General features: G+C 35.3%; 1 protein-coding gene across 8 annotated transcripts in view; it reads right to left on the bottom strand.

Annotated features, from left to right (window-relative positions):
* HDAC9 (histone deacetylase 9) overlaps nt 1-27,051 on the bottom strand; it is a 741,574-nt gene that overhangs the window by 411,585 nt on the left and 302,938 nt on the right. For 4 of the 8 annotated variants that reach the window (XM_032592422.1, XM_030308055.2, XM_030308059.2 and 1 more), the window contains exons 5-6: nt 26,728-26,854; nt 24,331-24,452 (exon numbers count right to left, since the gene is read on the bottom strand). In XM_032592422.1, coding sequence (XP_032448313.1) covers nt 24,331-24,452; nt 26,728-26,854 — 249 coding nt within the window. The remainder of the gene's footprint in view (nt 1-24,330; nt 24,453-26,727; nt 26,855-27,051) is intronic. The other 4 variants (XM_030308057.2, XM_030308061.2, XM_030308056.2 and 1 more) reach the window with 1 other exon arrangement.

Here is a 27,051-nt window from a genome sequence, read left to right as displayed (position 1 = left end):
AATTTTCTTGCCTGCAAATGTGACATTCTCCTGACTTTAAAGAGTTCATAAGTATTAAAGAGAATGATATCCAGTAAATACAGTGAAATCACTGTCTAATCTTAAATGCTGTAAACCTTACTTTCTTCAAATATATGGCTTTAAACTTTTAAAAACTTTTTTTATCTTATGTTTATTTAAAAATTTTCAGTTCATTCCCATAAAACTATAAAATCGCTGTCTAGCTTGCTACTTTGTTTCCTTTGTTTTCTTCTGACTTGTCCAGTTTACAATTCTCCAAAAGCATACTCAATCTTATTCCCACAAAATATTACTGTGAACTAAGTTCTTAAAAATTACTTCATAAAGAATCTTCCTATATTTTTAAATACCTAAAGAGATGTATACTAGATGTATACTAGTTCCCAATATTACTCTATACATTTATTTATTCATATAAGAGAAATTTATTCGGTGCCTATTATAAGCTCTCTGAATACAATAGCAAACAAGCTATAGGTATTATCCTCAAAGATTTCTCAGAGAATCTTAATTTTAATATAGACATATATTCATGAAGATATGTCCAGATTTATTTTGGCAAATATATTCAGAATAAGGAATGTAGTGTGTATTTAGCGTAGCTTTGTGGGTGATAAAAAGGCACCAAGTAAAGCTTAACAAAGGGGAAGTATGTATTAGCTAAGCATTTACAGAAAAGTATGAACTATCCAAGCATACAGTGGAGGAAGAGCAAGGACTATTTGGAAAATCAGGTGTGAATGGCTTATATGAGTGTAAAGCAGAGAGTTCTTCTGGGACTGTAACTTGTTTGGGACTGCTCACACAAGTGGTATGAGAGGGTGGAGTGGAGAAAGGTTACAGAGAAGGCTACGTCAGGAGGGGAGAAGGGAAGAGAAAGTTTGTGAATACCATGTAAGGATTTTAGCCTTCAGGATGATAGAAGAAGTATCACGGGGGCACCTGGTTGGCTCAGTCAGTAGAGCATCCAACTCCCGATCTCAGGATCCTGAGTTTGAGCCCCACCTTGAGTGTAGAAATTACTTAAATTAATTAATTAATTAAAAAAAGAAGAGTTATTACATGAGTCTTAAGTAGGAGGGTAGGAACACTAGATTTAAAATTTAAAAAGACAGAGAGTTGACTGGCCAAAGTTATGCTGGAGTCAGAGAATGGTCAACCACTGGAATGGGCACTGAACTAAATGGGTATTGAACTGCAACAGACTGCATATTGAGGAAGGGAAGGTTTAAGAGCAAGCGATGACAGAAGACTCTACAATAAGATAGAGGACAACCCGTTCCCCAGTTTTCTGGATTAGCTCACTATGTAGAAGGTGGTTCCACTAGTCTCCTCAGGCAATCACATTGTGCGGTTTAGTTTAAGTGGCTTTCTGGTCAATCTTGCCATGCACATTTATATTGTTTAGTGTTTAATTACTACTACTTGTAACTGTTATCTGCTTCACTATAATTTTGAGTCTTTCAGTGCAACCATTAGGAACATTTGGCCCTTCAAAACCCCTGACACCCAACCAGGTGCCATGGATAAACAGCACCAATAACAAAGGGTCAGCACTGATATCTAAACAACAGGAGTTTGTCCTTCACCTGGCTCAAACTCTAGCTACCTTACTTCCTGTTCTTCTTCTTCCATTTCAAAACCTTCCAAGTCATTTGGGCAGATCTTGTTATTATTTTCCTTTGCAAATTTTGCTTTTGTAAACTTTATGTTTTGGAATGTTCTCAGTAATTCACTTCTGCCTCAATGGAATTCACAGCTTCATTATCTTTATTCTAGATTTTCTTTGTAATACATATTTATAAGAAAACACAAATATCTATCTCAGACTGATGTAAAAGGCAACATTTTGCCTCTGGATTTATTAAGGTCACCTCAGAGTCCTTCTCTAGACAGATCTTCAGGTAAACACCTTCTATTAGCCAACTTTCTCTAGATAACTATCTAGATAAATAGATCTCAAACTTCAAATAAACTGGTGAAGAAGTACTAAGTGAAAGGTTCTATAGCAATCATCATCCTAATAAAAACTCTAAATTAGTTGTAGGCAGAATAAGGCAACAGAGATATCTATGTCTTACTCTCCAGAACGTGTGACTGTTACTTTACATGGTGAAAAAATAATTAAGGTTGCAGATGGATTTATGGTTGCTAATTAGCTCATTTAAAGAGAAGGAGATTATCCTGGATTGTCCAGGTGGGCCCAGGATAATCACAAGTGTCTTTTGAAAATACTAAAAAGAGAGGCAAAAGAGTGAGTGCCAGAGCAATGCAGTTCAAGACGCAACTAGTCACTGCTGGCTTCGAAGAGGGAAGTGGGCCACGAGCCAGAGAATGCAGGCAGCCCCCAGAAGCTGGAAACATCAAGGAGATGAAAATGCCCCTAGAGCCTCTAGAAAGGAACACGGCTCTGCTGACACCTCAATTTTAGCCCAGAGAGACCCATTTTGGACTTCTGACCTCCAGTACAGAAAGATCATAAATATGTGTGTTTTAAGGTACTAAGTTTGTAGTAATTTATTACAGGAGCCATAGGAAGCCAATACAGCAGTCCAATGAATTCCAAGGTTGGCATTGTTTTGCAAGTAGCATATTCTTAAATACCGGTTCCGATTAGATCAGGTTTTACTGTGCTATGTTTTTATTGCATTATTTTTAGGTAAGAAGTCAGATATTAAAGAAAACTATTAAGATATATGCTCATCAGTTAGCAAAATACTAGGACAATAATTAAAATTAATATTTACTATTTTATCATTTTTAATTTTCTATAAAAGGTAAAAGTTTTATTAATATATATTTTATTTGTGAAAAGATAGAGAGGAGAAAAAAAGAGACAAAAATAGAGCTTTTTTTATTTTTTCTGTTAAAGATCCATAAGGGTGTAAGCTAAAGATTATTTATTTTAACCCTGAAATGCTAAGAATACTTTGTACATATTAAATAGCCATGATAAGCAAGCACTTTCCAAAATGCACTCAAGTGGGAACATTTTACTGTTTTTTCCTTCACAGATTCCATTTGAGATATTAGATTATTAAGCCAAAAAACAACTGTATCATAAGGCCCATTCCTAAACACAATTTCCCTTTTTTAGTGCAATGTAAGTTAGAGGAGAGAGAAAAAAAACGGTTTAAACATCTAATTAGCCAGTTTCAAAATGTAGTTAATTAAAATAATTTTGCTTTTATATATGATCTTCATGGTATGAGATACAATTCCAGTCTCCTACAACTTAATCAGATGAATATAAAATGTAACGTTCCATCTGGTAAATCAATTTAACAGACATAATTGTGCCCCACCATAACTCAATAAGACACTGAGGAAAACCATTGAAATGCTATTTCCTTTTCTTTAGAAGAGAATTATGTACAATTTCAGCATGCTTTGCATTTCTAAAAGTTAAAGTCAACAGGGAGGTATCACTCTCCTTTACATGAGTTTCCCATGAGAAAATCAACAGCAAAGTATAAAGCCTGTGCTGTTATTCCTGAAACACTCCATAATACTAACTTGGCTTTAACCAGAACATATTATTTGGCAGCTAAAACCTTTAATTAGAGTTGTGGTTTGAACAGATTTTCACGGAATTTATGTTCTATCAGGGCTCAAAGAACAGCATTGTTTTTCTTACCAGTTTATTCTATTTCAGGTGGTTTAAATGTTGTACTTGAGCTAGGAGTGGAAAAAAAGAGAATGTTGCTGATTCTCATTTAATTGGTTTTAATTATGACTGGACATTTCTGAAGGAGAACTAATAGCAATAGGACAAGAGGAGAAGAATGAGACACACCCTTTAACTATTATTAACTGAGCACTTGCTTTGTGCCAAGTTGTATATTAGGTATTATGGGAGGAAAAATATATATCTAAAAAAGAGTGAGATGGTAGGGAAAGGTCTTCACTTGGTGATGGACTGGAAAAGAGGAGACAAAAGACAAAGCCAAGATGAATCTCACAGTCAACCCTGTGTGATTAGAGCAGAGGTTTTAGCAGAATTGAGGAAATCAGGAGTAGAAGCATGTCTTGAAGTGGAAGGTGTGAGGGTCAACTTTTTTTTTTTAAGTTTATTTATTTTGAGAGAGAGAAAAAGAGAGCTTGTGCATGTGTGGGGGGGGGGGCAGAGAGAGACGGAGAGAAAGAATCTCAAGCAGGGTATGTGTGATCAGTGCAGAGTCCAATGCAGAGCCCCATTATGGGCTTGATCTCACAAACTGTGAAATAATGACCTGAGCCAAAATCAAGAGTCAGAGATCAACTACCCAGGGGGCCTAGTGAGGGTCAACTTTTAAACCTGGGAGGTGACAATAATGGCAGAACATCTTGGGAATGTCAGCCTGGAGCCTATGGAGAGGTTGAGAATTAGAGATGTAGATTTTGACCATAAATTTAAAGGTAAAAATGAAAATGGTCCTGATCAGTCTGTTCATTTTACGAATGAGAAAGTTGAGTTAAACCCTGCTGTCAGAGGTACCACTACTGATAAGACTGAATAAGAACTAGAATTAAAGCCTTTAATAGGCTGATGATAATGAAAACATGGGAAAATTAAAACAATGAAAAACAACATGCAGAGAGGAGACAACTGAACTTGAGAAATCCCATGTTTCCATGGGCTGCATGCAGAAAGGATGCAGTAAGGAAACAGAGAGGGGAAGCAGATGAATGGAAGAGTAGCATTAAAATTAAGCTTTAAAGGAGAAAGAGTAAGAGTTGGTGAGTGGAGACAAAAGCCACAAAAGATAAAGAAAAAAAAAAACTAAGAAAAAGCCATAGATTTAGGGATTTGTAAGTCACTGGTGTCCTATGAGAATGATGATAAGGAAGAGAAAAATGAGTTAAATCAGATTATATACATTTCTGTAACATCATAACCTAGCAGAATAACTAAGCAGAATAGATGCTCAGTAAGTGTTATTCTGAATTCAATCGTATATGTAATGATGGAATAGATTTAAATTTTGACAACAAAGGGAAGAGGGAAAACCTAGAACAAGGGATGTGAATTTTTATTGATTTTTATTACTTTAAGAAAGGGGTCAATTTTGAAAGTCGAAAACATTCCGGAAGGAGCTTGTTAATAGGAAGACTTAAAAAATGCTTGCCTTCTGGGGATAAGGTTAACAGCAAAATCTCCTAGAGATTTTGAGATACTGAGCTCCTGGAAAGCAAAGATGGCCTCTTCGTCAGCTCTGTGTGCCCTGAGTGAGAACAATTTCTGGCCCAGAGTAAGTGCTGAATAAAAGTCAGCTCTCATTTCCCTCTGCTACCATCTCATTCAGCAAAATCAAAAGAGGGCACCTTTGAAAACTGCCTCTTTCCTTGCAATAGCTTAAATTAGAAGACTGCTAATGAAACTCTGAGAAGTATGGCAATACTTAAGAACTGACCTTCCCAATCCTTCCCACCCTTTGCAGCCTTCATTCTGTGAAGTAGCAGAAAAGCAGATCATATCCAGTGTCAGAGCAAGATGTCTCACTGATCACCCACCTCAATCTCCAAACTCCTATGCAACCCTTACCCACCTTTAATTTCCTTCTAATTGTAAATGAAACATATACAACTTTTTTGACCACGCATTTTAATACAATTTCTACCAACAAATTTCAAAACCCTTCCTTCTAGTCAACCTGAAGTTTCAACCTTTAGCATACTGAGATTATTTTTAACTCAAAAGTTCTCTGTACACATAAACTTCCTGATTTGGGGCTTTTCGTTCTTCCTCTAGAATCTGCACATTAAGGGAGAAAAGAGACCTGACTGTCATGGACTTCCCTCATGTGCCAGCATCTCCATTCCCTTTGCTGGTGGAATATTTTCCTGTGTTCTCATATCATTCATCTCTAGGCTTTACTCATTTGGCGCCTCTGGATTATATGGTTTACTTACGAACAAGGTATTATGATGTTTCCAATACCTATCCTTGAAACACCCACACTTTCATGTCTCTTCTTGCCTCCTGTAGCACAGAGCTCTTCCTCCTTGAATTCTCCAACTCACTACCATCTTTCCTGCCCTGGGAAAAGCCCTCGCACTTCCCTAAGCCCGCTCACTTCTCTCACTGTCCAAACATTCATATGCATATTCTCCCTATGTCTCTCAGTCTCTCTCTCTCTCTCTCTCTCTCTCTCTCTCTCTCTCTCTCTCGTCTGCTTCTCTCTGGCCCTGTCTGTTTCTCTCTCTCTCACACGCACACACACTTTCTCCTCAAAATGGCTCAAAATGCCCAAACTTACTAAGTTTTCTGTGTGACTCCAAGAAAACTCTAATTCTGAAATTTCAGTTGATCTTCAATTTTACTTTTTACGTCATATTCCTCTTTCATCAGTACAATCAAAACACAACTCATCAACTTTCTTCTCAACATCTTAATGTCAATTGGTTTTATCATTTTTCCATTTCTAGTGAAATCTACAGTACTACGCTAGTACCCACACATTTTGGTGTCAGAAAGACTGGAGTTCGAATTCTACCTCTGTTGTTTACTAGCTGTGTGAACTTGGATCCGTTTATAAGTTCTCTGAATGTTTCTTCTTACCAAAGCCATTAGGTTAAACTCTCTGCTTTTCCATTCTTTTCTTTCATCCAGATCTGCATAGATCACCAAGATCTCTCTCTAAAGCTTTCCTTGTTTAATGTTAATCTCACACATGAAAATGCACAGCACTGACTTCTTTGGTCCTCTTCTTATACCAGGCTTCAAGAGAAAAGTGACTTCTTGCAAACTGAGTCTGGTACTACCTTATCTAGCAAAAGTTTCCTCCAATACTGTCAAAAGTAAGTCCTCCACCTTAAGATCCTTAAGATGCTCACTCCGTATCACCTCGCCTTTTTTTTTTTTAATTTTTTTTTACTGTTTATTTATTTTTGAGACAGAGAGAGACAGAGCATGAACGGGGGAGGGGCAGAGAGAGAGGGAGACACAGAATCGGAAGCAGGGTCCAGGCTCTGAGCCGTCAGCCCAGAGCCCGATGCAGGGCTCGAACTCATGGACTGCGAGATCGTGACCTGAGCTGAAGTCGGACACTTAACTGACTGAGCCACCCAGGCGCCCCTCACCTTGCCTTTTTAAAAGTTTTTTTTTTTTTTATGTTTGTTTATTTTTTGAGAGAGACAGAGCACAAGTGGGGGAGGGGCAGAGACAGAGAGGGAGACACAGAATCTGAAAAAGACTCCAAGCTGTCAGCACAAAGCCTAATGTGGGGCTCGAACTCAGGAACGGTTAAGATCATGACTGGAGCTGAAGTCAGACACTCAGCGGACTGAGCCACCCAGGTGCCCCTCACCTTACCTGTTTGATTATCTACTCTCCACCTACCTATTGTTCCGAAGGTACTGTGAACCCATTTTCTCTCCCAAGACTTCCCTCCATACTCTAGCCTTCACTCCTTGCTCATAAGTCTAAAGCACTTTAAAAACTTTAAAACATTATCATCTTAGTCACCTAATATTCTATGGCCATATCAAATCTTTGGGGAATAAAATGGGTAAAGATTTTAAAAAATAAACAAATGAATGCATAAACAGACATGCCTTCTATTTGTATTTACTGCATATGTTTTCACAAATAGAATAGTTATCACGAAGGCAGAAAATTTGTTTAATAGAGCCTCAGAGTCAAAACTAGCATAATATCAAGACATAAAAGAAACATAGAAAGCATTTTTGCAGTATTTTAAAGTATAAAATTTTATACTTTTATACATTATAAAATATTTGAACTCTGGTAATTATCTTTAGGAATATTTCACCATCAGCATTTGCAATGCTCAAGATGCTCAAGAAATGTCGTGTATAACCAATATTTCAAGGTTTCTTTTCCTGTTGTTGAGAAAACAGCAATGGTAATCTTGCATTTAGTTATTTATGTTATGCCACCTTTAAGGAATTTGAAAATTTTCTCAAGAAATGGCATAAATTGAACAGGCAAATTAAAAAAAAAATAAAGTTACTCAAGATAGATTAGTGTCCACAGATAATAGACATTTTCAATTATTGAAGTTAGAGGTGAAAAGTGAAACAAGTCTTATAGAGTAGATAGAGTCTGAACCAGAACGCTAGAAATCTATCCTGTAGAAATAATAAGCAATTTGCTCAAAGACAGAACTTTTATAATGTTTGCCGCAAAATTATTTTAATAGCAGACACTGGAAATATTTTATATGTCCAACATTAGAGTACTATAAGTGAATTATGGTATAGCTGTATGCTGAATGATTATCTAACCAATAATATGACATGGGAGATTCAAATTTGATGTTAAAAGACATCAAAAAGTGAATAATATACTTATGGTGCCAACACAGAAACTATAGTTTTATCTATTTTATTGATTTATATATTTTTCTATGATTAATATGGATTGCTTTTTAATTAAAAAAAAAGTACAATATCGGGGCACCTGGGTGGCTCAGTCGGTTAAGCATCGGATTTCGGCTCAGGTCATGATCTCACAGTTCAAGAATTTGAGCCCTGTGTCAGGCTCTGTGCTGACAGCTCAGAGCCTAGAGCCTGTTTCGGATTCTGTGTGTGTCTCTCTCTCTGCCCCTACCCATGCTTGCACTCTGTCTCTGTCTCTCTCTCTGTCTCTCTCTCTCTTTCAAAAATAAATAAAAACATTAAAATCAATTTTTTAAAAATACAATATCTGATATAAGAAGCCAAATAAACAAATAAGGAAAATTGTATGTAGGCTAAGGATAGCTACTTCAGTTGAACAAATTGAATAGCTTAGTTCTAGCATTGAGAGCTAAAGGAAAAATATAAAGTTTTTTCATTGCAATAAGTAAGCATATTAATTCCTCAAGAAAGACAAACATTATCCTAGTAATACATCAAGATGGAAATTATTTTACATGTATATATATGTAATAGTAATGGAAACATAATGTGTGTGTCTTTAAGGAACATTTTCCAAAAGCTAGAGAAATATTCATAATTTTTTTCTAACTATACTGCAAATGAACATTATAAATCTAAAAAGTAAAATAGCTTCTATGTGGAATAAACACATATAAAGTATGTTTTTTTAATTCCTATGAATCCACAAGCTATTCTAACTTCCTAAAAATATATTAGATTTTAAAAATAACATTTTCTTGTACAGTGACAGCAAAGTCATATTTTGGCATTAATTTTACATGACGGTTTCTCAGAATTGTTACTGATCAAGAAATTAGCTCTTATATTTGATTGTGGCAAATATATTTGGAAAGTCCAACTTAAATTTTTATTTTATTTCTGGAATTGTTTATTTAAAGAAATGTTTAATTATTTAGATGTAGAAAGAGTACATTAATTTGTGGTTTTAAATAATTTGTTTTCAAAGGAAAATGTCTGTACTAGCTGGACTTATGAAGACTAATGCAAGCTCATATGTTATTTCTAAAATATTTTGAATGCTATTCATCATTAGACTGAAGTTAAATTGTAACTGGTACAATTTAATTTTTAAAATTCATTATTTTGTTAGGATGAATCAACATGGTGATATAACTTTAGTAAAACTGCCTTTTTCAATGATACCATATACCATTTATTTATGTATAAAACATAGGGATTGAAAGGCCAGGTCCTGAAATAAAACTCACTGTCTTCAAACCTGGCACTAAACTTCAAACCTGACATTACATTCATCATGTAAATAAAAGGAGAACTAAGAAAAATTACTGACCTCTCTGTGACTGTTCCCCTGTCAGAAAACTACTGAAAAACAATGAGATGTATTTCAAGGTTACTGTATGGCATCACTAAGATATACAGATACTTACAATGGTATCTTGCATATAGTGACCAATGTGATCTATTACTACCACATAAATCTAACAGCTGTTAACATTATCTCCCTTCAAAATTATTATTTAATAAACATATTTTTAAAACGTATTTAAAGTATCCCTACCAGTAGTAATCTCAAAATCCATAAGTTACCTATTTATCCCTTACCAACTATCACAGCAAAGTAACTTGCTGCTCTCTTGTTTATCAGTGTTTTACTGTGGAGCAACACAGTATCTGAAGTAGGGAAACATCATCATCATGTAATTAATCATTACACTCCTCTTGATATTACATTATTTAGTCCAAAAATGATTTATATCATAAAGTTCTCAGCACATTTCTCTGGCAAATATTCATTTCATAAACTTTGCATGATCATCCTCTATAGTGTTTTGCAAAATGGATATGATATAAATCTGCTGTGTTGTAACCAGCACTCTATAATAAAATAAACAGAATAGTAAAGAAACTATTATACATGATAAAATTGTTATGAATTTTTATTTGTTTTGGGGATGTGTATTTCACACTGTGTAGTATGTCATAGATTTAAAAAAAATTGAAAGACACTGATATATTATAGAAAAATACTGTGATCTCTATTGTTGAGACCAAAAAATATACAATGCAAATCCTGACACTGAGTAAATTTCATTATTATACAGAGGCAGTGTTTACATGGAAATAACATAGGTAGCAAAGGAAAATTAAGGGAACTGAAGTGTAAAGATTTCACCATCAGGGAAGAGATGAAAGAGGATTTGGAAAGCTTCCTATAAATTGTAGTGCTTATGGTAATTTTGAGAATGAGTAAGAAACTCAGTCCTGAAGAGACCACTGAAGAAAGTCCCAGGGCATGTATGACAATAACATAATATTTTAAACAAGAGATTTAATAGGGTCAAATTAATACAGATCAAGAAAACCAGGAGCTGGATCTAGGAAAAGATCAATAAAATTCATAAACCTTTCACCAGACTCATCAAGAAAAAAAGAGAAAAGACTCAAGTAAATTAAATCAGAAACAAAGGGAGAAAAATAACAACTGACACCACAGAAACACAAAGGATTATAATAAAACGTATGAAAAATTATATGCCAACAAATTGGACAACCTAGAATAAATGGATAAATTCTTAGAAGCATCCAAAACTGAACCAGGAAAAAATAGAAAATTTGAACACACTGATTACTAGCAATGAAAGTTAATCGGTAATGAAAAAACTCCCAACAAACAACAGTCCAGGACTAGATGGCTTCACTGGTGAATTCCACCAGATCTTTAAGAGTTGATACCTACCCAAACTATTCCAAAAATATAGAAGAGGAAAGAAATCTTCCAAATTCAATCTGTGAGGCCAGAATTACCCTGATACCAAAACCAGACAAAGACACTACAAAAAAGAAAACTACAGGCCAATATCTCTGATGAACATAGATGCAAATATTGTCAAGAAAATATTAGCAAACTGAGTCCAACAATACGTTAAAAATCACTCACCACGATCAAGTAGGATTTGTTCCAGGGATCCAAGGGTGGTTCAATATTTGCAAGTCAATCAACGTAATACATCACATTAATAAAAGAAAGGACCATATGAACATCTCAATAAATGCAGAAAAAGCACTTGACAAAGCACAACATCCATTAATGATAAAAACTCTCAGTAAAGTAGGTCTAGAGGGAATATACTTCAACATAATAAAAGCCATCTATGAAAAACCCACAGCTAACATCATACTCAATGGTGAAAATGAGACCTCTTAGGGCATGAACAAGGAAAGGATGTCCACTTTCATCACTTCTACTCCACAGAGTACTGGAAGTCCTGTGAACTTCTATTCCACAGAGTACTGGAAGTCCACAGCAATCAGACACGAAAAAGAAATAAAAGGCATCAAAATTGGTACAGAAGAAGTGAAATCTCGTACTATTTGCAGAAGGTATGACAGTAAAAACAAAGAGAGGGAGAGAGTGTTAATAGAATCAGAGCTGCCTTTTAGAAGGATAAATGCTGGTCAGAGTTTCATTCTCAGTCCAGATCATTTGAGAACAACTGTAAATTACATTAAAGCTTCCAGGGTGAACAAGTGAGGCAGTCTCCCTACCTACTTCCCCAATGCAATCTGTCTCTCTGTGAGAGTGATATGTTGAGGGGTGGTACATAACTCAAGCGGTTCAAGTGAGTTAGTCTTTGGAATTTATCAGAACTACGTGGTGGAAAATGCTTGATTTGCTATTTTGTTAAGCAGCTAAGAGGTAGGACTAGGGCTGTACTAGCTTATCCTTGTCAGCATTTGGAGGGAGGATCTCATAACAACATATGATCACATTGAACTAACATCTAAGCACATGGAGACTAGGCAAATTCAGTTAAAAGAATCCCTCCAAATCTCCTCCTCCTTTTTTTTTTTTAAGCTAAGCTACTTTGTATTGGTTTCTTCCTACTTAAAATTAAGAGTTCCAAAAAAGCATAATTCTGTTCTGACTTGGGTGATATGATTTAAAAATGCTTCTAAGTCTGTGTCCAAACTCAGGGAGAAGAGTTTGCTCTGACTGATTAGTGATGTCTGCCCTGGGCACTGGAAGGATTTTGTAGTAACACTCAGGCCACATTTGTGCCTTCTTTGGTCTATACTCAAGCTGTCCTATATGGTAGTAAACAGCTACACATATATTTAAATTCAAATTTATTGAAAATTTTCAACAAAAACGTATCTCCTCAGGCATACTAGCCACATTTTGTTTAATGTCAAGTGGCTACACTTGTCTAGTGGCTACTGAGTTGGATAATACAGATATAGAACTTTTACACCATTATTTTCAAAGAACCACACAAATACAGCCATTGTAGGTAGTAAATGCTCTCTGAGAATTTCTTCTGTGTTACCTACTTAAAATGTATACATAATAAAATTAAAATAGACAATTCCAATTAAATATGCTGAATACTGAAAACTAAAGTGAGTATCTCAATGTCTTCTCTTATCTACATTCTTCAGGTGGTTTGCATCTTCCCTTTTACTCAAGAATGTTTATAATCTGGAAATATAAAATAGTAGTTCCTCAAGAAGTAAGGTGGTCCAAATGTTATAATAAATTAATTTTCAATAAACCTTTCTGGAACCTACTCTATATGCCTTACTTACTCTGAAGATTGTAAGCTCATTAATGGCAAAAATCCTTTATTGTGTATATTGATTTCTTTACTCACTGAGAGATACAGCACAAAGTGTGGTTTTGTCAGATATGGAATAAAGATGTTACAAACACTCTCTTCAAGGACATATTTACCATCTAATTGGGATGAACGAGATAAAAATATCAGTATGAAATATGATATCTAATAATTAACATGATTGCCAGCTTTTATAGCAAAAATTATGGTGAAATGGGAATATAGATAGTGAAAATATCAGAATGAAGGTCTTATAAAAAATGACTTTTGAATGTATCTTTTATACGGATAGGTATGGATGTATCTTTTATATAGAATATATAAATCTTGAGATAAAAATAAGAATCTCCAAAGCAAATAGTTTGGGAAACAAACTATTTATAAAAGGGGAGATCAGGAAACAAAAATACAGGTAACTTCTGGCTAGGCAGATTAAGGCCACTTGATGAAAAATTTAGAATGTCAGGATAAACTTTTATTACATGCTGCCTTAACACAAAGACGGGTTTTGAGCAAACAGATAATGGTTTCCTCCAGATTTCTTTCCCATAAAGGACACTTTAATTTCAAAAAACCCAGTGAGTGGCTGAACATTTAAAGAAAATATAATTGCAAACATTTCACCACTTATTTTCTGTCACATTTTAATTTATTTCATTAGATATGTCTAGAGATACATAAGTGCATATATTTGCATGGAATATTTTCCCCAGTGTTTCAAGTTATAAAATTGTGAATATTACAAATTAGGAGTCTTTTTTTTTTCAATCATTCTTATGATTATACAGCAGATGGCTAAATGCTTTTAAAATCTTAATTATTATTTTTTGCCAATTTCTCATTCCAATCTTATCTAAAATGTCCTGCCTGTTTCTAATTGAGCATTTTACGGGGAGTGAAAAATATGTCATTAGAGTTTGTTACAGTTAATTATAACGAATTTGAGACATAATTCTGTAAAAGCACCATCATTTCTTATTTATACGGTCTTCAAATTATTAACATTTTCTTATCTTACTCTCCATGAAACATGATAATATATTTCCTTTTGGACTTAGATACATCTTAGGAATCATTTGCTCTAAATCTTTTCCTTAAAAAATCTGAATCCAAATCATGAAATGCTATGTTTAAGGTCAGATATTAGTGACAGGGTTAAGACCATAGTTCTAGATGCCTTTTACCATTCCACGTCTTCCGTAATTATACTATGTGGCTACTACTAACAACCCCTACCATGAATATCATACCATCGTTCTCAGTAACTCATACAGGTAATATGTACTGAGACTACTACGTACCAGTCACTGTGCTGGGCACTTTCATGCAATATCTTTATTGCTTATAATAATTCTGCAAGGCAAGTATTTTTCATATTTGACATTTGAGGCTCAGAGAAGTCCTCTAACTTTCCCATGGTCACATAGTTTGAAGTGGTAGCACTATGCTGTAATTGTCAGCCAGATCTAATTCCAAACCATAAGATTATTTTCCATGCTTTGTCCTTCTAGGGCATAATAGCTTTTTCATACTAGTTTCCCCCACAAACAAATAGTTTGAGTTAGATTTTCAAAGTTCTTACAAGGTTGTTTAATTATCACACAATTTGCAATTGATTCTTGCTCTTGGCTCTAACTAGTTATCATCCATATTGCACATACAATCTGTGAGACCAGCTTCTTGTTTATTGAATTGTGAAACTTCAACCATTTTGTTCCTTGATTCTAACCTAACCACAACTAACTTTTGAATAAATAATTCTTAGGAACATTAATTTCTACGCTTTTTATAATTTTTAAATTAACAAATACATATAAATCTGTATTTTTTTCTCTATCACAAGAAACGTTACTATTCTAAACCATTTATTTTTTAAGTAAATACTAGTAATTTATCAACTGCAGCATGCACAATCACTAAGAAAAAAATGCAAAAGCAAAAAAAAAAAAAAAAAACCCAACAAACATGGCTGGTTGAACTATGAAAATACTATCCATTAGATCCATTCAGATTTCAGACGTTTGTTTAAGAAATTAGCATTTTAGAATCAATGAAATAGTTTAAAATGGCTAACTTTTCATAATCAAAGTAATTAAATCTATCAAAAGGTCTGCTTTTAAAAAGTAAATTATCTATGTAGAATATTAAATCCTATTTTAAACAGGAACTAAATTTTCTAATTTTTGGAGGGCTATGGTTGGTTTTTCTTATCTTTTCATATCTATAGAGTTTGATATAATGAGAAAAGTAAGAAAAACACAGAAAAAAAATCCTTATAATTCCCAAATCGTGCTTACACGGTAGTTTAAACTCCGTTGCAACCCAATATTTCATCGAATTTATTTTCAAAGTACCAAAATCAATAGGGTGTTGGTTCCTATTAAGGAGATGACATACAGAAGAGGGGATAGAAGGAATTATCACAGAATATTTCATTAGGCAAAGACTTCAGCACAAAGTGTTGGATTCCTTCCACAATGTGATTTTAAAATTATTTCAGTCTATTCTGTCACAGTTTTAGCACATGGATTTGTTAGTCATGACCAAGCTGAGAAAGACAGTCAATCATTTATGTTAATCTTTAAAAAAATCTATTATAATTAATTGGTAAGAATTCTATTGCTTAAATATAAATCTGTCACCTCGAAAAGTTGGAAAGCTATGTTTAAAAATTTTTTTTAAATATTTTACAGGTTTAAAAGTCAATGGCGGACTTCTGGTATTAACTCCGACACGTAAAGAGCTTAGAAATCTTCACTTCCATCCTCACCACAAGAAAAAAGGCTGAGCAAAGTAAAAATCAAAGTGGTTTTCTTAGATCCTTCAGAGAATAGAGGTCTCAGAGCAAACTGCTACCCTGAAATCTGGAGAGCCAGGAAAATACAGAAAATCACAGCTGAGATCAGTTTACTGGAAGCAGAAGCCACTGGGGCCAGTAACGGGTAGGAACATCTAAATGTAATTTTGATGAGTTGCTAGAGGCACAAATCGCTCAAGGCTGATATGGACTAACTGGCTGGATGGGCTTAATCTCAGGGGGTTTTACGCATAAGAACCAAAGCAGGTTCTCTAAGTGAAGATCAGTGAAAAGTCCCCTCCTATGCAAGTGAGGGCAAGGAGCAGGGATGGAAGAGAGGAGAAAAGTAACCATTTTGAAACATCCCCAGGGAAAAGGTAACAATTTAAAAATCTGTACATGAGAAAAACCTGCCCTGCAAGGGAAAATATTTTACCAGATCTTTACTTGACCTGGAGGGTAGAACAATAAGCCTTCTCCAGCACCTTCTAGCCTTTCTGTCTCACTTAAGCAGAAACAGTTTTGGAGGTCACGGATCACAGATTTAGGTCCACTAAAAAACTTAAGTTTAAGCATAAGATTATAGAATACTGATGTTCCCCAACGTCTGACCACCACATCAATAGGGTTCCAACATAAAACAATGGATTATAACTAAGAGAGCTGTAAATGAGACTCCATTTATAAAGAAATTCTTAGGGAAATCCTAAGAAAGGGGAGGAAAACAAACAAAACCAGAAAACTCTGTCAACTACAGCTACAGTAAACATTAAAAGCAGTCTAATTCCAGCCAGATTAACATAAAATCCACACCAAAAACTTAACCACTCAATTTCTATTTTCTAATATCAGATCCAGCTTTCAACAGAAAATTGCAAAGCATGCTAAAAAGCCAGAGAAAACACAGTCTAAAGAGATAAAAGCAAACATCAGGCCAGACTCAGATAACATAACGATTTTGGAATTATCGGATAGAGAAAATAACTGAGTACTATGTGAAGGGCTCTAATGGAAAAAGTTGACCACATGCAAGAACATATGGGTAAATGTAAGCAGAGAGATGGAAACACTAAGAGAGAATGAAAAGGAAATGTTTGAAATCAAAAGCACAGAATGAATGCCTGTGATGAGCTCCTCAGTTGACTGGACATGGCTGAGGAAAGAATCAATGATCCCAAAGATATGTCAATAGAAGATTCCCAAGCTGAAAGACAAAGTAAAAAAAGAACACAATATCCTAGAACTCTGAGACAATTACAAAAGATATACTGTATGTATATTGGTAATCCCAAAATAGCAAGAAAGAACGGAACAGAAGAATATTTAAATAATGACTGAAATCCATTGAAAACTCTGTATAGGAATTTTAGGGAATGAGGATCAGTATAAATTCCAAAAGCTAAAGACCTAGGAGTATCATATTCCAACTGCAGAAAACCAAAGACAAAAGAGTATCTTCAAAGAAAGCGGAGGACATTAGAAAGCAACCTGTCTAGAGAGTAACAAGGGTACAAATTGTATCAGATTTCTGGTCAGAAACCATGCAAGTGATCAGAGTGTACTGAAATGTTTAAAGTGTTGCAAGAAAAATCCGCAGCAATTTAGAAGTCTCCCTCTGTCCCTCTCCCCTGCTCCCACTGTCCCTCCCTCCTTCTCTCTCAAGAAAAAACAAACAAATCCACAGAAGGTACAAAAAGAGGGGAAGATAAAAAAAATAAATAAATAAAGTAAGTATGATGATTAGAAAACAGCTACAAACATGGTGGTAATAATCTAATGATATCATAACCACTTTACTTTTTTTTTTATTAGAGAGAGAAAGAGAGAGAGAGAGAGAGAGAGAGAGAGAGAGAGAGAGAGAGAGAATGAGCAGTGAAGAGGGACAGAGGGAGAGAGACAGAGAATCCCAAGCAGGCTCCATGTATGGTGAGGTCTGGGGTCATGACCTGAGCAGAAATCAAGAGTCAGCACTCAACCTACTGAGCCACCCAGGCACCCCCCCACCAGTAACCACTTTAAATATGAATGGTCTAATACACTAATTAAAAGAGACTGTCAGACTGGATTAAAAAAACAAAAAACAAAACAAAACATGGGGAACCTCCGGTGGCTCAGTCAGTTGAGCATCTGACTTCAGCTCAGGTTATGATCTCATGGTTAATGAGTTCCAGCCCTGCATAGGGCTTGCTGCTGTCAGCACAGAGCCTGCTTAGGATCCTCTGTACCCCTCTCTCTCTGCCCCTCACCCTCCCTTTCAAAAATAAGTGAATTAAAAAAATTAAAAAAAAAAAACAACTATACATTGCCTATAAGAAAGCGATTTTAAAAATAAAGACACAGATAGATTAAAAGTAAAGGGATAGAGAAAAATATGCCACGCTATCACTGGGAAATTACAAATTAAAACCAAAATGGGAAACCATCATAACCTATTAAAATGTTTAAAATCCAAAAAACTGAAACTGAAAATACCAAGTGCTGGTGAGTATGTGGATCAACAAGGACTCTGACCCACTGCTGGTGGGTATGCAAAATAGTACAGCCACTTTGGAAGACAGTTTGGAACTTTTTTTTTTTTTTTTCACAAAACTAAACATAGTCTTATCATAAGATCCAGCTGTCACACTCCAATGTGTTTACATAATTGGGTTCAAAACTTACATCACACAAAACCTACATGGGAATGTTTACAGATTTATTCATAAATGCTAAAATTCGGAAGGAACTGGGATGTCTTTCAATAGGTAAATGGATGTACAAACTGTGGTTCCTTTATACAGTACAATATTATTTAGCAATTAAAAGAAATAAGCTTACAAGGCACAGGAAGACATGAAGGGATCTTAAATGCATATTGCCAAGTCAAAGAAGCCAGTCTGGAAGGCTGCACACATTATTCTATACGGTTCCAACTATATGACATGCAGCAGAAGGCAAGGCTATAGAGACAGTAAAAATACCAGTGGTCACCAGGGGTTGGTCAGAGAGAGGGATGAATCCATGGAGCAGAGAGGATTTTTTTTAGGGCAGTGAAACTATTCTGCATTATATTGTAATGATGGATACATGACATGACATTACAAGTGAGTCAAAATCTATAGAACTTTACAACACTAAGAGTAAACCTTCATGTAAATTTTGGACTACATTAATAATAATGTACCTAGTAGTTAATTAATTATACCAAATGAACCACACTAATGGAAGATGTAAGTAAGAGCAAATACTGGTGGTGGAGAGGAATAAATGACATGGAAACCCTCTGTACTATCTGCTCAGTTTTTCTGCAAATCTAAACTTAAAGTCTAATAATTTAAAAATAAAAGTCAGGGCGCTTGGGTAGCTCAGATGGTTAAGCGTCTGACGTTTGGCTCAGGTCATGATCTCAGGGTTCATGAGTTCGAGCCCCATGTCGGGCTCTGTGTTGACAGCTCACAGCCTGGAGCCTGCTTCGGATTCTGTGTCTCCCTCTCTCTCTGCTCCTCCCCTGCTCTCACTCTGTCTCTCTCTCAAAAATAAATAAAAGTCAAGGGCAGAAACTAAACCTCGGTTGGGCCCCAGTGAACACAAAGCATCAATTGCTGTTCCTCCTATGGTCGGTGACAGAAACAATTTTGCTGCTATTTTCTGATACCATATTTGGCTCTGAAATGCCAGGCAGATACAAAACTGACAAAACCCTTTATTCCAATGTTGACTTTAGTACTGCAAGTTGCACATAGCTTAGAAACAATGTTTGTCACTTTCTCCCCAGTTACTTGTTTTATCAATTAATGTGGCAGAATGTCAGACCTTAAAAAGTCTTTCCTTAAACAATAAGACATTTGGTTTTAACTTGATAAAAATACATGAAACTGAATTCCTTCTCAACTAGAAACATAAAATTAACTAAGCACTCCTTAAATCTTAGCTAAGATCCTAATCTCATTACATGCAATACTTAATGCAATTTCCAAAATAACTATATGAACCAAAAGCAATAATTACTCGCATTTTACAGATGACAGAGTCATAGGATAAAGAGGTTAAGTAAATTTCCTAAGATTGAGGATCCACATTTTGAATGGGTAGGTGGATTCAAAGCCTGTTGTTACTGTGCCACATTGCTTTTTGATTCTGGGAAAACTGCTGTAACTTTATCACAAAAGAAATATCCTACTAATTTTAAGTGAGAATGACCGCAACAATGGAATTAAGGTAGAGTGCTAAAGATATGTAAAAATAATCCAGTTTTTGTTGACCTGGAATAAGATTCTGAGTGACATTTTTACAAGCATAAGCACTATTTTAGTGCTGTCTGTGCAGAAACGTGTGTGCATGCCCACATGTGCACATAAGCATGTGCTTGTGTATCATGAGAAAAACACAGAATTAGAAAGACAGAAGGGGGAAAAACTGATTTTAAAACATAATATTAAAAAAACCTCCTTGTATTAATTCTGGATTATAATAACTCGAATGGGTCACCAAGGTACCACAACAGAACTTCTAACTGCTATTCTGAGGGAGATTTATAAAGCTATATATCTCATCTCTGCCTTCTTTCCAACTTACTCAGTGTGGAAAACGACACTGGCCTTCCAAAATCTGAACTTATGTTTGGACCCCTTCCATCCTTGAGTCTTACTCTAGTGTTGCTGACCATTAAAATGAATATTTCAGTGGGGCTGGAACAGCCCTATTAGCCCATGCCAAGCTTTATATGGCTTGCACGCTTTAAGAGGTCAATCTAGCCAACCAGTTCACTTTGTTCAAAAGTATTAAATAAATGGAATGACTGTAACATTCAAAGAAAGGCAAAGTTCACTAGGTAAGACCCCAATAATATAATGGAGCATAAAACTTCTAGAATTTTTTTACCATAATATTTTATGAAACATATGTACACACTCACTGGAAATAGAATCCAATTCAAATGGTTTTGAAGGTCAGTTCAAAGTCACCACATATGCAGTATCTTTGTGAGAAATATGTACTATTGCAAAAGCGTCTGGACCCAGAAGCTTCCTTTCTCTATTTTATAGTTTATTATCAGTCTAGAAGGGTACTATATTAGGGGAAAAAAGTCACCTACTACACTATAATATAATTTGCAGCCAAAACATAAAGTTCAGTAAAATATTATAAATTTCAGCATCAACAAATCCTTCTCTCGTGGAACAAAAAGAATCACAGAAGGTAATTCTAAAAGGAAGTGCTATTTTAAGTGTGGGCGATAAATATAAAAGTTGAAAACAATTACTTCATTCTCAACTTCACAACTAATTATGAAATCCTTCCTTGTTCACTGTGGTGAAAGGATCAAAAGACTCTCAATTTCTGTATTTACATGTGAATTACGAATGGGCCTGATTAGAGCCACCTATTTGTATTATTCTGATGTTTCCTAAATGCCCAAATTCTAAGAGCAACTAGGATTCTCCTAAGGGGAAGGAAGTAAAGGTCTACTTTGCATGACAAAGGTCAGATTTCTGCAGACAAATGAAACTTCTGTGGGTGACTGTTCCTAGGTTATCACTGTCAGGCTGGGTCCTGGGAGGTCAAGAGAGGTTCCAAATTGTGCTCACTGCTTCAGGGATGCCCTTGGGGCCACTTTAATCATTTAAGATCATTAAAACTTTTCTTATTCTGGTTCCAGCTTTATCCCCTAAATCTCACTAACACATTCTGGCAATTCAGACCTGATGCAGGTTAAAAGGAAATTGAAGGTACTGCCTTTAGTATTATACGCAGATCAAAAAAGAGAACCCACTTATTTAACAACTTCTTTTAAATCCAAGATTGGGTTCAGTGAAATTCAAGTAGACCACAGAGGGTGATAATCAGGCCCCAGTAGAAAAACTTGACTCTATTATAGCTATCCTGGTATTTACACTATGTGATCGATGATGCCACTACTCTAGATCTCATTTAATATGATGTAGGTTTATGTGAAAATCATCTTAGTTTCCCCAATCATTACGTATGTTTAATTATAATTACAGTAATAGTTTATTATTTACTTTTTTGGTAATAACTATTAAGCCATAAACATACAACAAATGCTGAAGTAAAAATTATTGCTTTACTATATTTCAGTGCTCTTCCATTTAGTGAAAGTATATGTCTAAACTTTCACACAATGGATTGATTATAGTTAGAAGAGTACTATCTGCCTATTTGTAATTAAGGAAGAGTATCTCTTAAGTATTTTAGATAATGTGTAGAAAACATCTGTATTTAATTATATCATACTTCTCTTAGATGATGGGAATTGAATAAAGAGATATTTTGAAACATCTATACAGATATAAAAGTATTAATGGCTATTCAAGAGTTTCATTGGTATAGTGCTTGAAAAAGTTTCATTTTACAAATCCTTGGCCTAATGCTTCATGTCAGATTTTCAATATAAAAGGAGTCAACTTCAAATACCAGGCAAATACAGAAAATATAACACTAGCAAAGACAAGGGGTGTATCTTTTCACCATTATTATATATCACATAGACACAGTAAATGTCTTTCGTATTAGTACAGATTTGAATAAAATTTTGTAACATACACACTGAGCAGGATTTCTCTTTGAATTCTGTTGTGGACTGAGAATTTTTACAAGAATAAATTAACAGCTTGCTAGTCATTCCTCACAGAGGAAAAAAATCCTAAACTGTTCTCATGGAAACTGGGACACAAAGTGTGGGTTTTTAGTACTTGTTCTGAAGTATTGAAAAAGATCAGATTTTCTTTCTGGATGCTTTACTGGCTCCAAATGCCACTTCTTTTCAAAGTCAGTGTCAGTTCTGCAGTCAGTTTTCAGTCTCCCAGTGGTAAGAATATATTCAAAGGCTGTGTGCACAGCAGGGTAGAAGTCTTTCTCCATGAATGTAACTATATCACTCATCAGTAACCTCCTGCCATAAGGGGACTTATGTTTTCTTTCCTTTTAGTGACTCCTTGGGCTCTTGAATGCCAGTCACTGCCCTGAGACCTGGGGCAGTATTCACATAATCTCTGTCAATAGTTCCTACACATGTCACTGGTGCAACTAAATGTCAAGACAGCAGATCAAAGTCTGCACATTCTAAAACTCATGTCCTTTATGGATCAATTTTCATAAACTATACTCTATGTTTTAGAAATACGTGGAGGCTCAGTCTTTGCTTTCTTCCTTTTATCCCAGAGAAGTTTATTTACATGAAAGGCAATCTGATTTGTACATAATAGGGTGAAATTCTGATGGAATACATAAAACTCATTCTTCCCTTTGCATAGCCTTCTTGAGGTATTTTACTTCTTGAAGCATTTTACTCTACCTATTGTTTTATAGTAGAAATGCAAAACTCTGTGAGCTATTAAAATTAAAAGGCATGGGTTGCTTTCCAATACTTCACTGATCTACCCCAGTACCTGGTACATTAGATGGTAGGTAATAAATTCTTACTTATGATGGATTTATTTTTAAATCTTCATTATGCTATAGGTAAATTATGACAGAATATAGCTTTAGCGTGTGTTTTTACAATCTATATCCATTTTAATTATTCAAGGTTGCTTGGGAAAATGAATATAATTATTTGAAATCATTCCCACTCTCTAGATTTCATATACAAATTACATACATCTACACTTCTTAAGAAGGCCTGAGTAAAATATGATAGACAAAACTATCTTCTCTGAATACCTTTTCAGGTTATTTCTGGATACAAAAATTTTTAAGTTTAGAACTTTCTCTAAGAAAACATAACGTTTAGAATAGAATGTACACAAATGCTATTTATGCTTATATCTAGCTAAAGTCTAAATATATTTATTACAGGGGTAAGAGCATGTAACAAATTAAATAAGCACATATCAGAGGGCTGAAAAAAGAGAAGACAAGAAAACAAATACAAGCCTTAGAGCCAGAGGCGTTTTACTAAACTCCAAATAGAAGCTTCATTGTCCAAGTTCCCCTAAGCAAGTTTTTATATAATTACATGAGAGTATTAGGTACAAACCATCACTCCGAGTTCTCTTATAATCTGTGAGACGTTAGGCAAGTCACTTACTCAGAAGGTAGGTAGCCTTGGCCTTATATGTTTTCACCACTCAAACAATTAAAATTTACGGATTTTAAAATGTGTGATGAAAAGAAAGTTTATTATTCCCATTTTTGTAGTAAATGGTTGAGGGTCAAGAAAAATTTAGGTAAATGGAGGAAATTACAGAGGTCCTCATTGGTGGAGATTTAAATTTTCTAAGAAACCAAATTTCTATTTTCCCTAATTCTAATCTTTGTTGCTAATAAGACAATAATTTGTTTATAATCCAAACATGATGAACTTTTAAATTTGAAAAGGTACTTTGATTATATATACTGCATCAACTGATGATGAAACTGGTGTGTGTGTGTGTGTGTGTGTGTGTGTGTGTGTGTATGCACACATGCACATATTTGTTTATGCTAAGGGCAGGGGTGGAGAGGGTGTGATAGTTATGATTCAAACCCTTTGACCCTTTCCTCTAGAGGCAAAATTAAATTACAGGTATGTTATGGAAGAGCAAGTGGAGTCTTGCTAAACCAACTTACCAGTTTTTCGAAGGGGGAAATCATCCTTTGCATCTTGTGCTCCTGGTAATGTGTATTTGTAAGATGGAGATGTTCCACTCAGGGGTGGAGAGCTTTGATCCAGTGACGTGTGGTGGGCAGCCCTACAAAAGAAAAAGAGGGCTCACCATTTGCTCTGGAGTTTTTACTGTGTGTTGGCCAGCAATAATCAGTTGCACATGCTGTGCACGTGTCTCAGCTGTGTTTATGTTCTTTCTTTTTAGTGTGTACAAACCACAGCCTCATGTAACCAAGTTCACTTTGGCAGAGTGGTATAGAATGCTGCAGGATTCCCAAGAATGGCCACGGCGTGTGTGATCACACACTTACACGGAAGTTTGCTTCACTAAAAGAGAATTTACCGAAAGCCTGAGTTTTGATAATCTGAGATTACTGTGCACGTTTTGTTAAGAGCCATACTAGTAATGAAGTCATCAGTCAAATCCTTTTTAGTCAACAAGGTAGAATAACCAAAGTAAAAGTAAATACACAGAAGGACTTCATTTTCGAAAACTGCTAGGTAATATATGAAAGTACATGAGGGTGACGTTTCTACTACAGAGATAGTACAGTGTCAACAGCCTCAGGTCTCCTGATTTCTGCAGCACTTACAAGGTAAAGATTGGCAATCACATATTTCTTCAACATGAAAATGATTTTTAAAAATGTTTTCTCTTCCCTGCACAAATATAGTGAAAGAGTTGTACTGCACCACTGGAGAAGAGTTTCCAGGACTGAACATTGTGTATCCAGTGGATATAACACCCATGATTATCATATACAAAGAAACCAATGAACAGGGCAGGGTTCTGCCAGTATTATCTATTTGAATCACGTATTCTCAAGAATTAACTGGCTTAAGGGCACTTCATCTAGCCATAGTGAGCAAAAATCATTAAATTCTGATTCCATAAATTAATGATTTACAGTGTCTGGAGTTGGGCCCTATTGAAGTTCAGCTCAGTATAAAAAGGGACTGCTAACTGATATTTGACAGTCATGTTTAATATACCCAAGGGGACAGCTAAAGAATTTTCAGCTGACACGTTGTTTGTACGTAGTTGTTTCCCATTTAAAAAGGGTATTATCTCTTCTTAAAATGAGCTGTAACTTAGAAGGAATATGAATTAGTTATAAATTATGTATGTAATTTTAAGTAATAAAATGATATTTATTTCTAAATACTTTGGGCTGTTAACTGAACATCTGAAAATTTTCTTCAGGGACTGGCTTCTCAAGTCAACTGACATGCCTGATGGAAATTACGTAAACCATTAAAAAGTATTCATACAGTACTCTACTGTGCAATCTGCCTCAGTTACCTTTTTTTTTTTTTTTTTGAGAAAAGCAGATACTTATAAAATAGAATCAGAAGGATAATAACTTTTTCAATACAACTCCTGGGATGCTTCCAGTTTCAATATAGAGTAATCAAGTATTTACTTCCTTAACCTTGATGATATGAGGGATCACAAAAAATTCAAGTGTAAAATCCGGTAGTCAATCAGCAAACACATAAAATGAGAGCAATGATACTATTATCTATTAGCCTGTTATCCAAATATGCTTTATCTATTACTGTTTGTCCTGATTTTAAAAAGCACCACATCCTTCATATTTTACTGAAAGGAGAACTGTGTATTTCATAGTGGCTTTTCCCTGGACTCAGGGAAACACGGATCCATAAATCTGTAATACCATAATGCATTATGTTGTCAGCTTGTGTATCAGAAGCCAGGGTACTCATTTTACAGTGCAGCAAAAAATGAAGTCAGATGGACAGGCGTAAACTAGTCACTGAAGACTTAGCTTTACTTAGTTGCCTTCGTTCTCATTCTTTCCCTTCCCTCCCTTGTCTTCCTGCCTTTTTTTTTTTTTTTTTTTTTTTTTTTTTTAAGTCGCAAAGCTTCTGGTCTTTTAAAAATAGCTCAGATCTCCACCTCCTATCGAGCCAAGTAAAATAAAGTCTCAACCTGCCAAATCCTCAGAAATTATTGTAAAGATATCAGATGCACCATCTGAGAATAGAAAAATGCAAACTAGGAACTAATTTCTATGCCCCACCCCACATTTCTGTTACTCATTCACCAAAAAACATATCTACTTCCTTGCCCTCAAGATGATACTTGCTAACATTCATGAAGCACTGCTCTCTGTGGCATAGTTTACTACATTATTTCACAGGACCTTTCCAGCAACCCGAGAAGGCAGGTATTATTATTATTATAGTCTTTTTACAGAGAAGGACAAGAATTCAAGGAGCTTGACCACAGCCACATAGCTGAGAACGGCAGACCTCGGTTTTGTGCCCAGGCTGGCTGAACACAGAACCTATGTTCTTGACCCGTGGGAATGAAAAAGGCCAAACACTGAACATACGTGTACCAGAGCTTGGGATGGCGGCTCACGGAATGATTTTTTCCATTAGTTGGAGTGTCTTTTGTTGCTGATTTACTCAACAGGAATTCTTGAAGCTTCTGCTTTACTTCTGTACTTGCCACTGCTCCTGAAACATACACATACAGAAATAGATGTTGACTTGGGGCTTTGTCCTTCCATGCCTCTGGAGTATTTAGCAAAAATTAGGAAGTAACACCACTGGTCAGTGCATGTGAAGTTTTCCTATTAAAAGAAGAAACCAGAGTCTAAAAACAGGCTTTTGGAAATGGCACAGTAATGTTTTGTAACTGCGGCTCAAAACGC

This window comes from Lynx canadensis, chromosome A2 (genome assembly GCF_007474595.2).
Source record: "Lynx canadensis isolate LIC74 chromosome A2, mLynCan4.pri.v2, whole genome shotgun sequence".
In the NCBI taxonomy this organism is placed as follows: domain Eukaryota; kingdom Metazoa; phylum Chordata; class Mammalia; order Carnivora; family Felidae; genus Lynx; species Lynx canadensis.
Note: the sequence above shows the minus strand (reverse complement) of the source record. Positions and strands in the feature narration are given on the sequence as shown.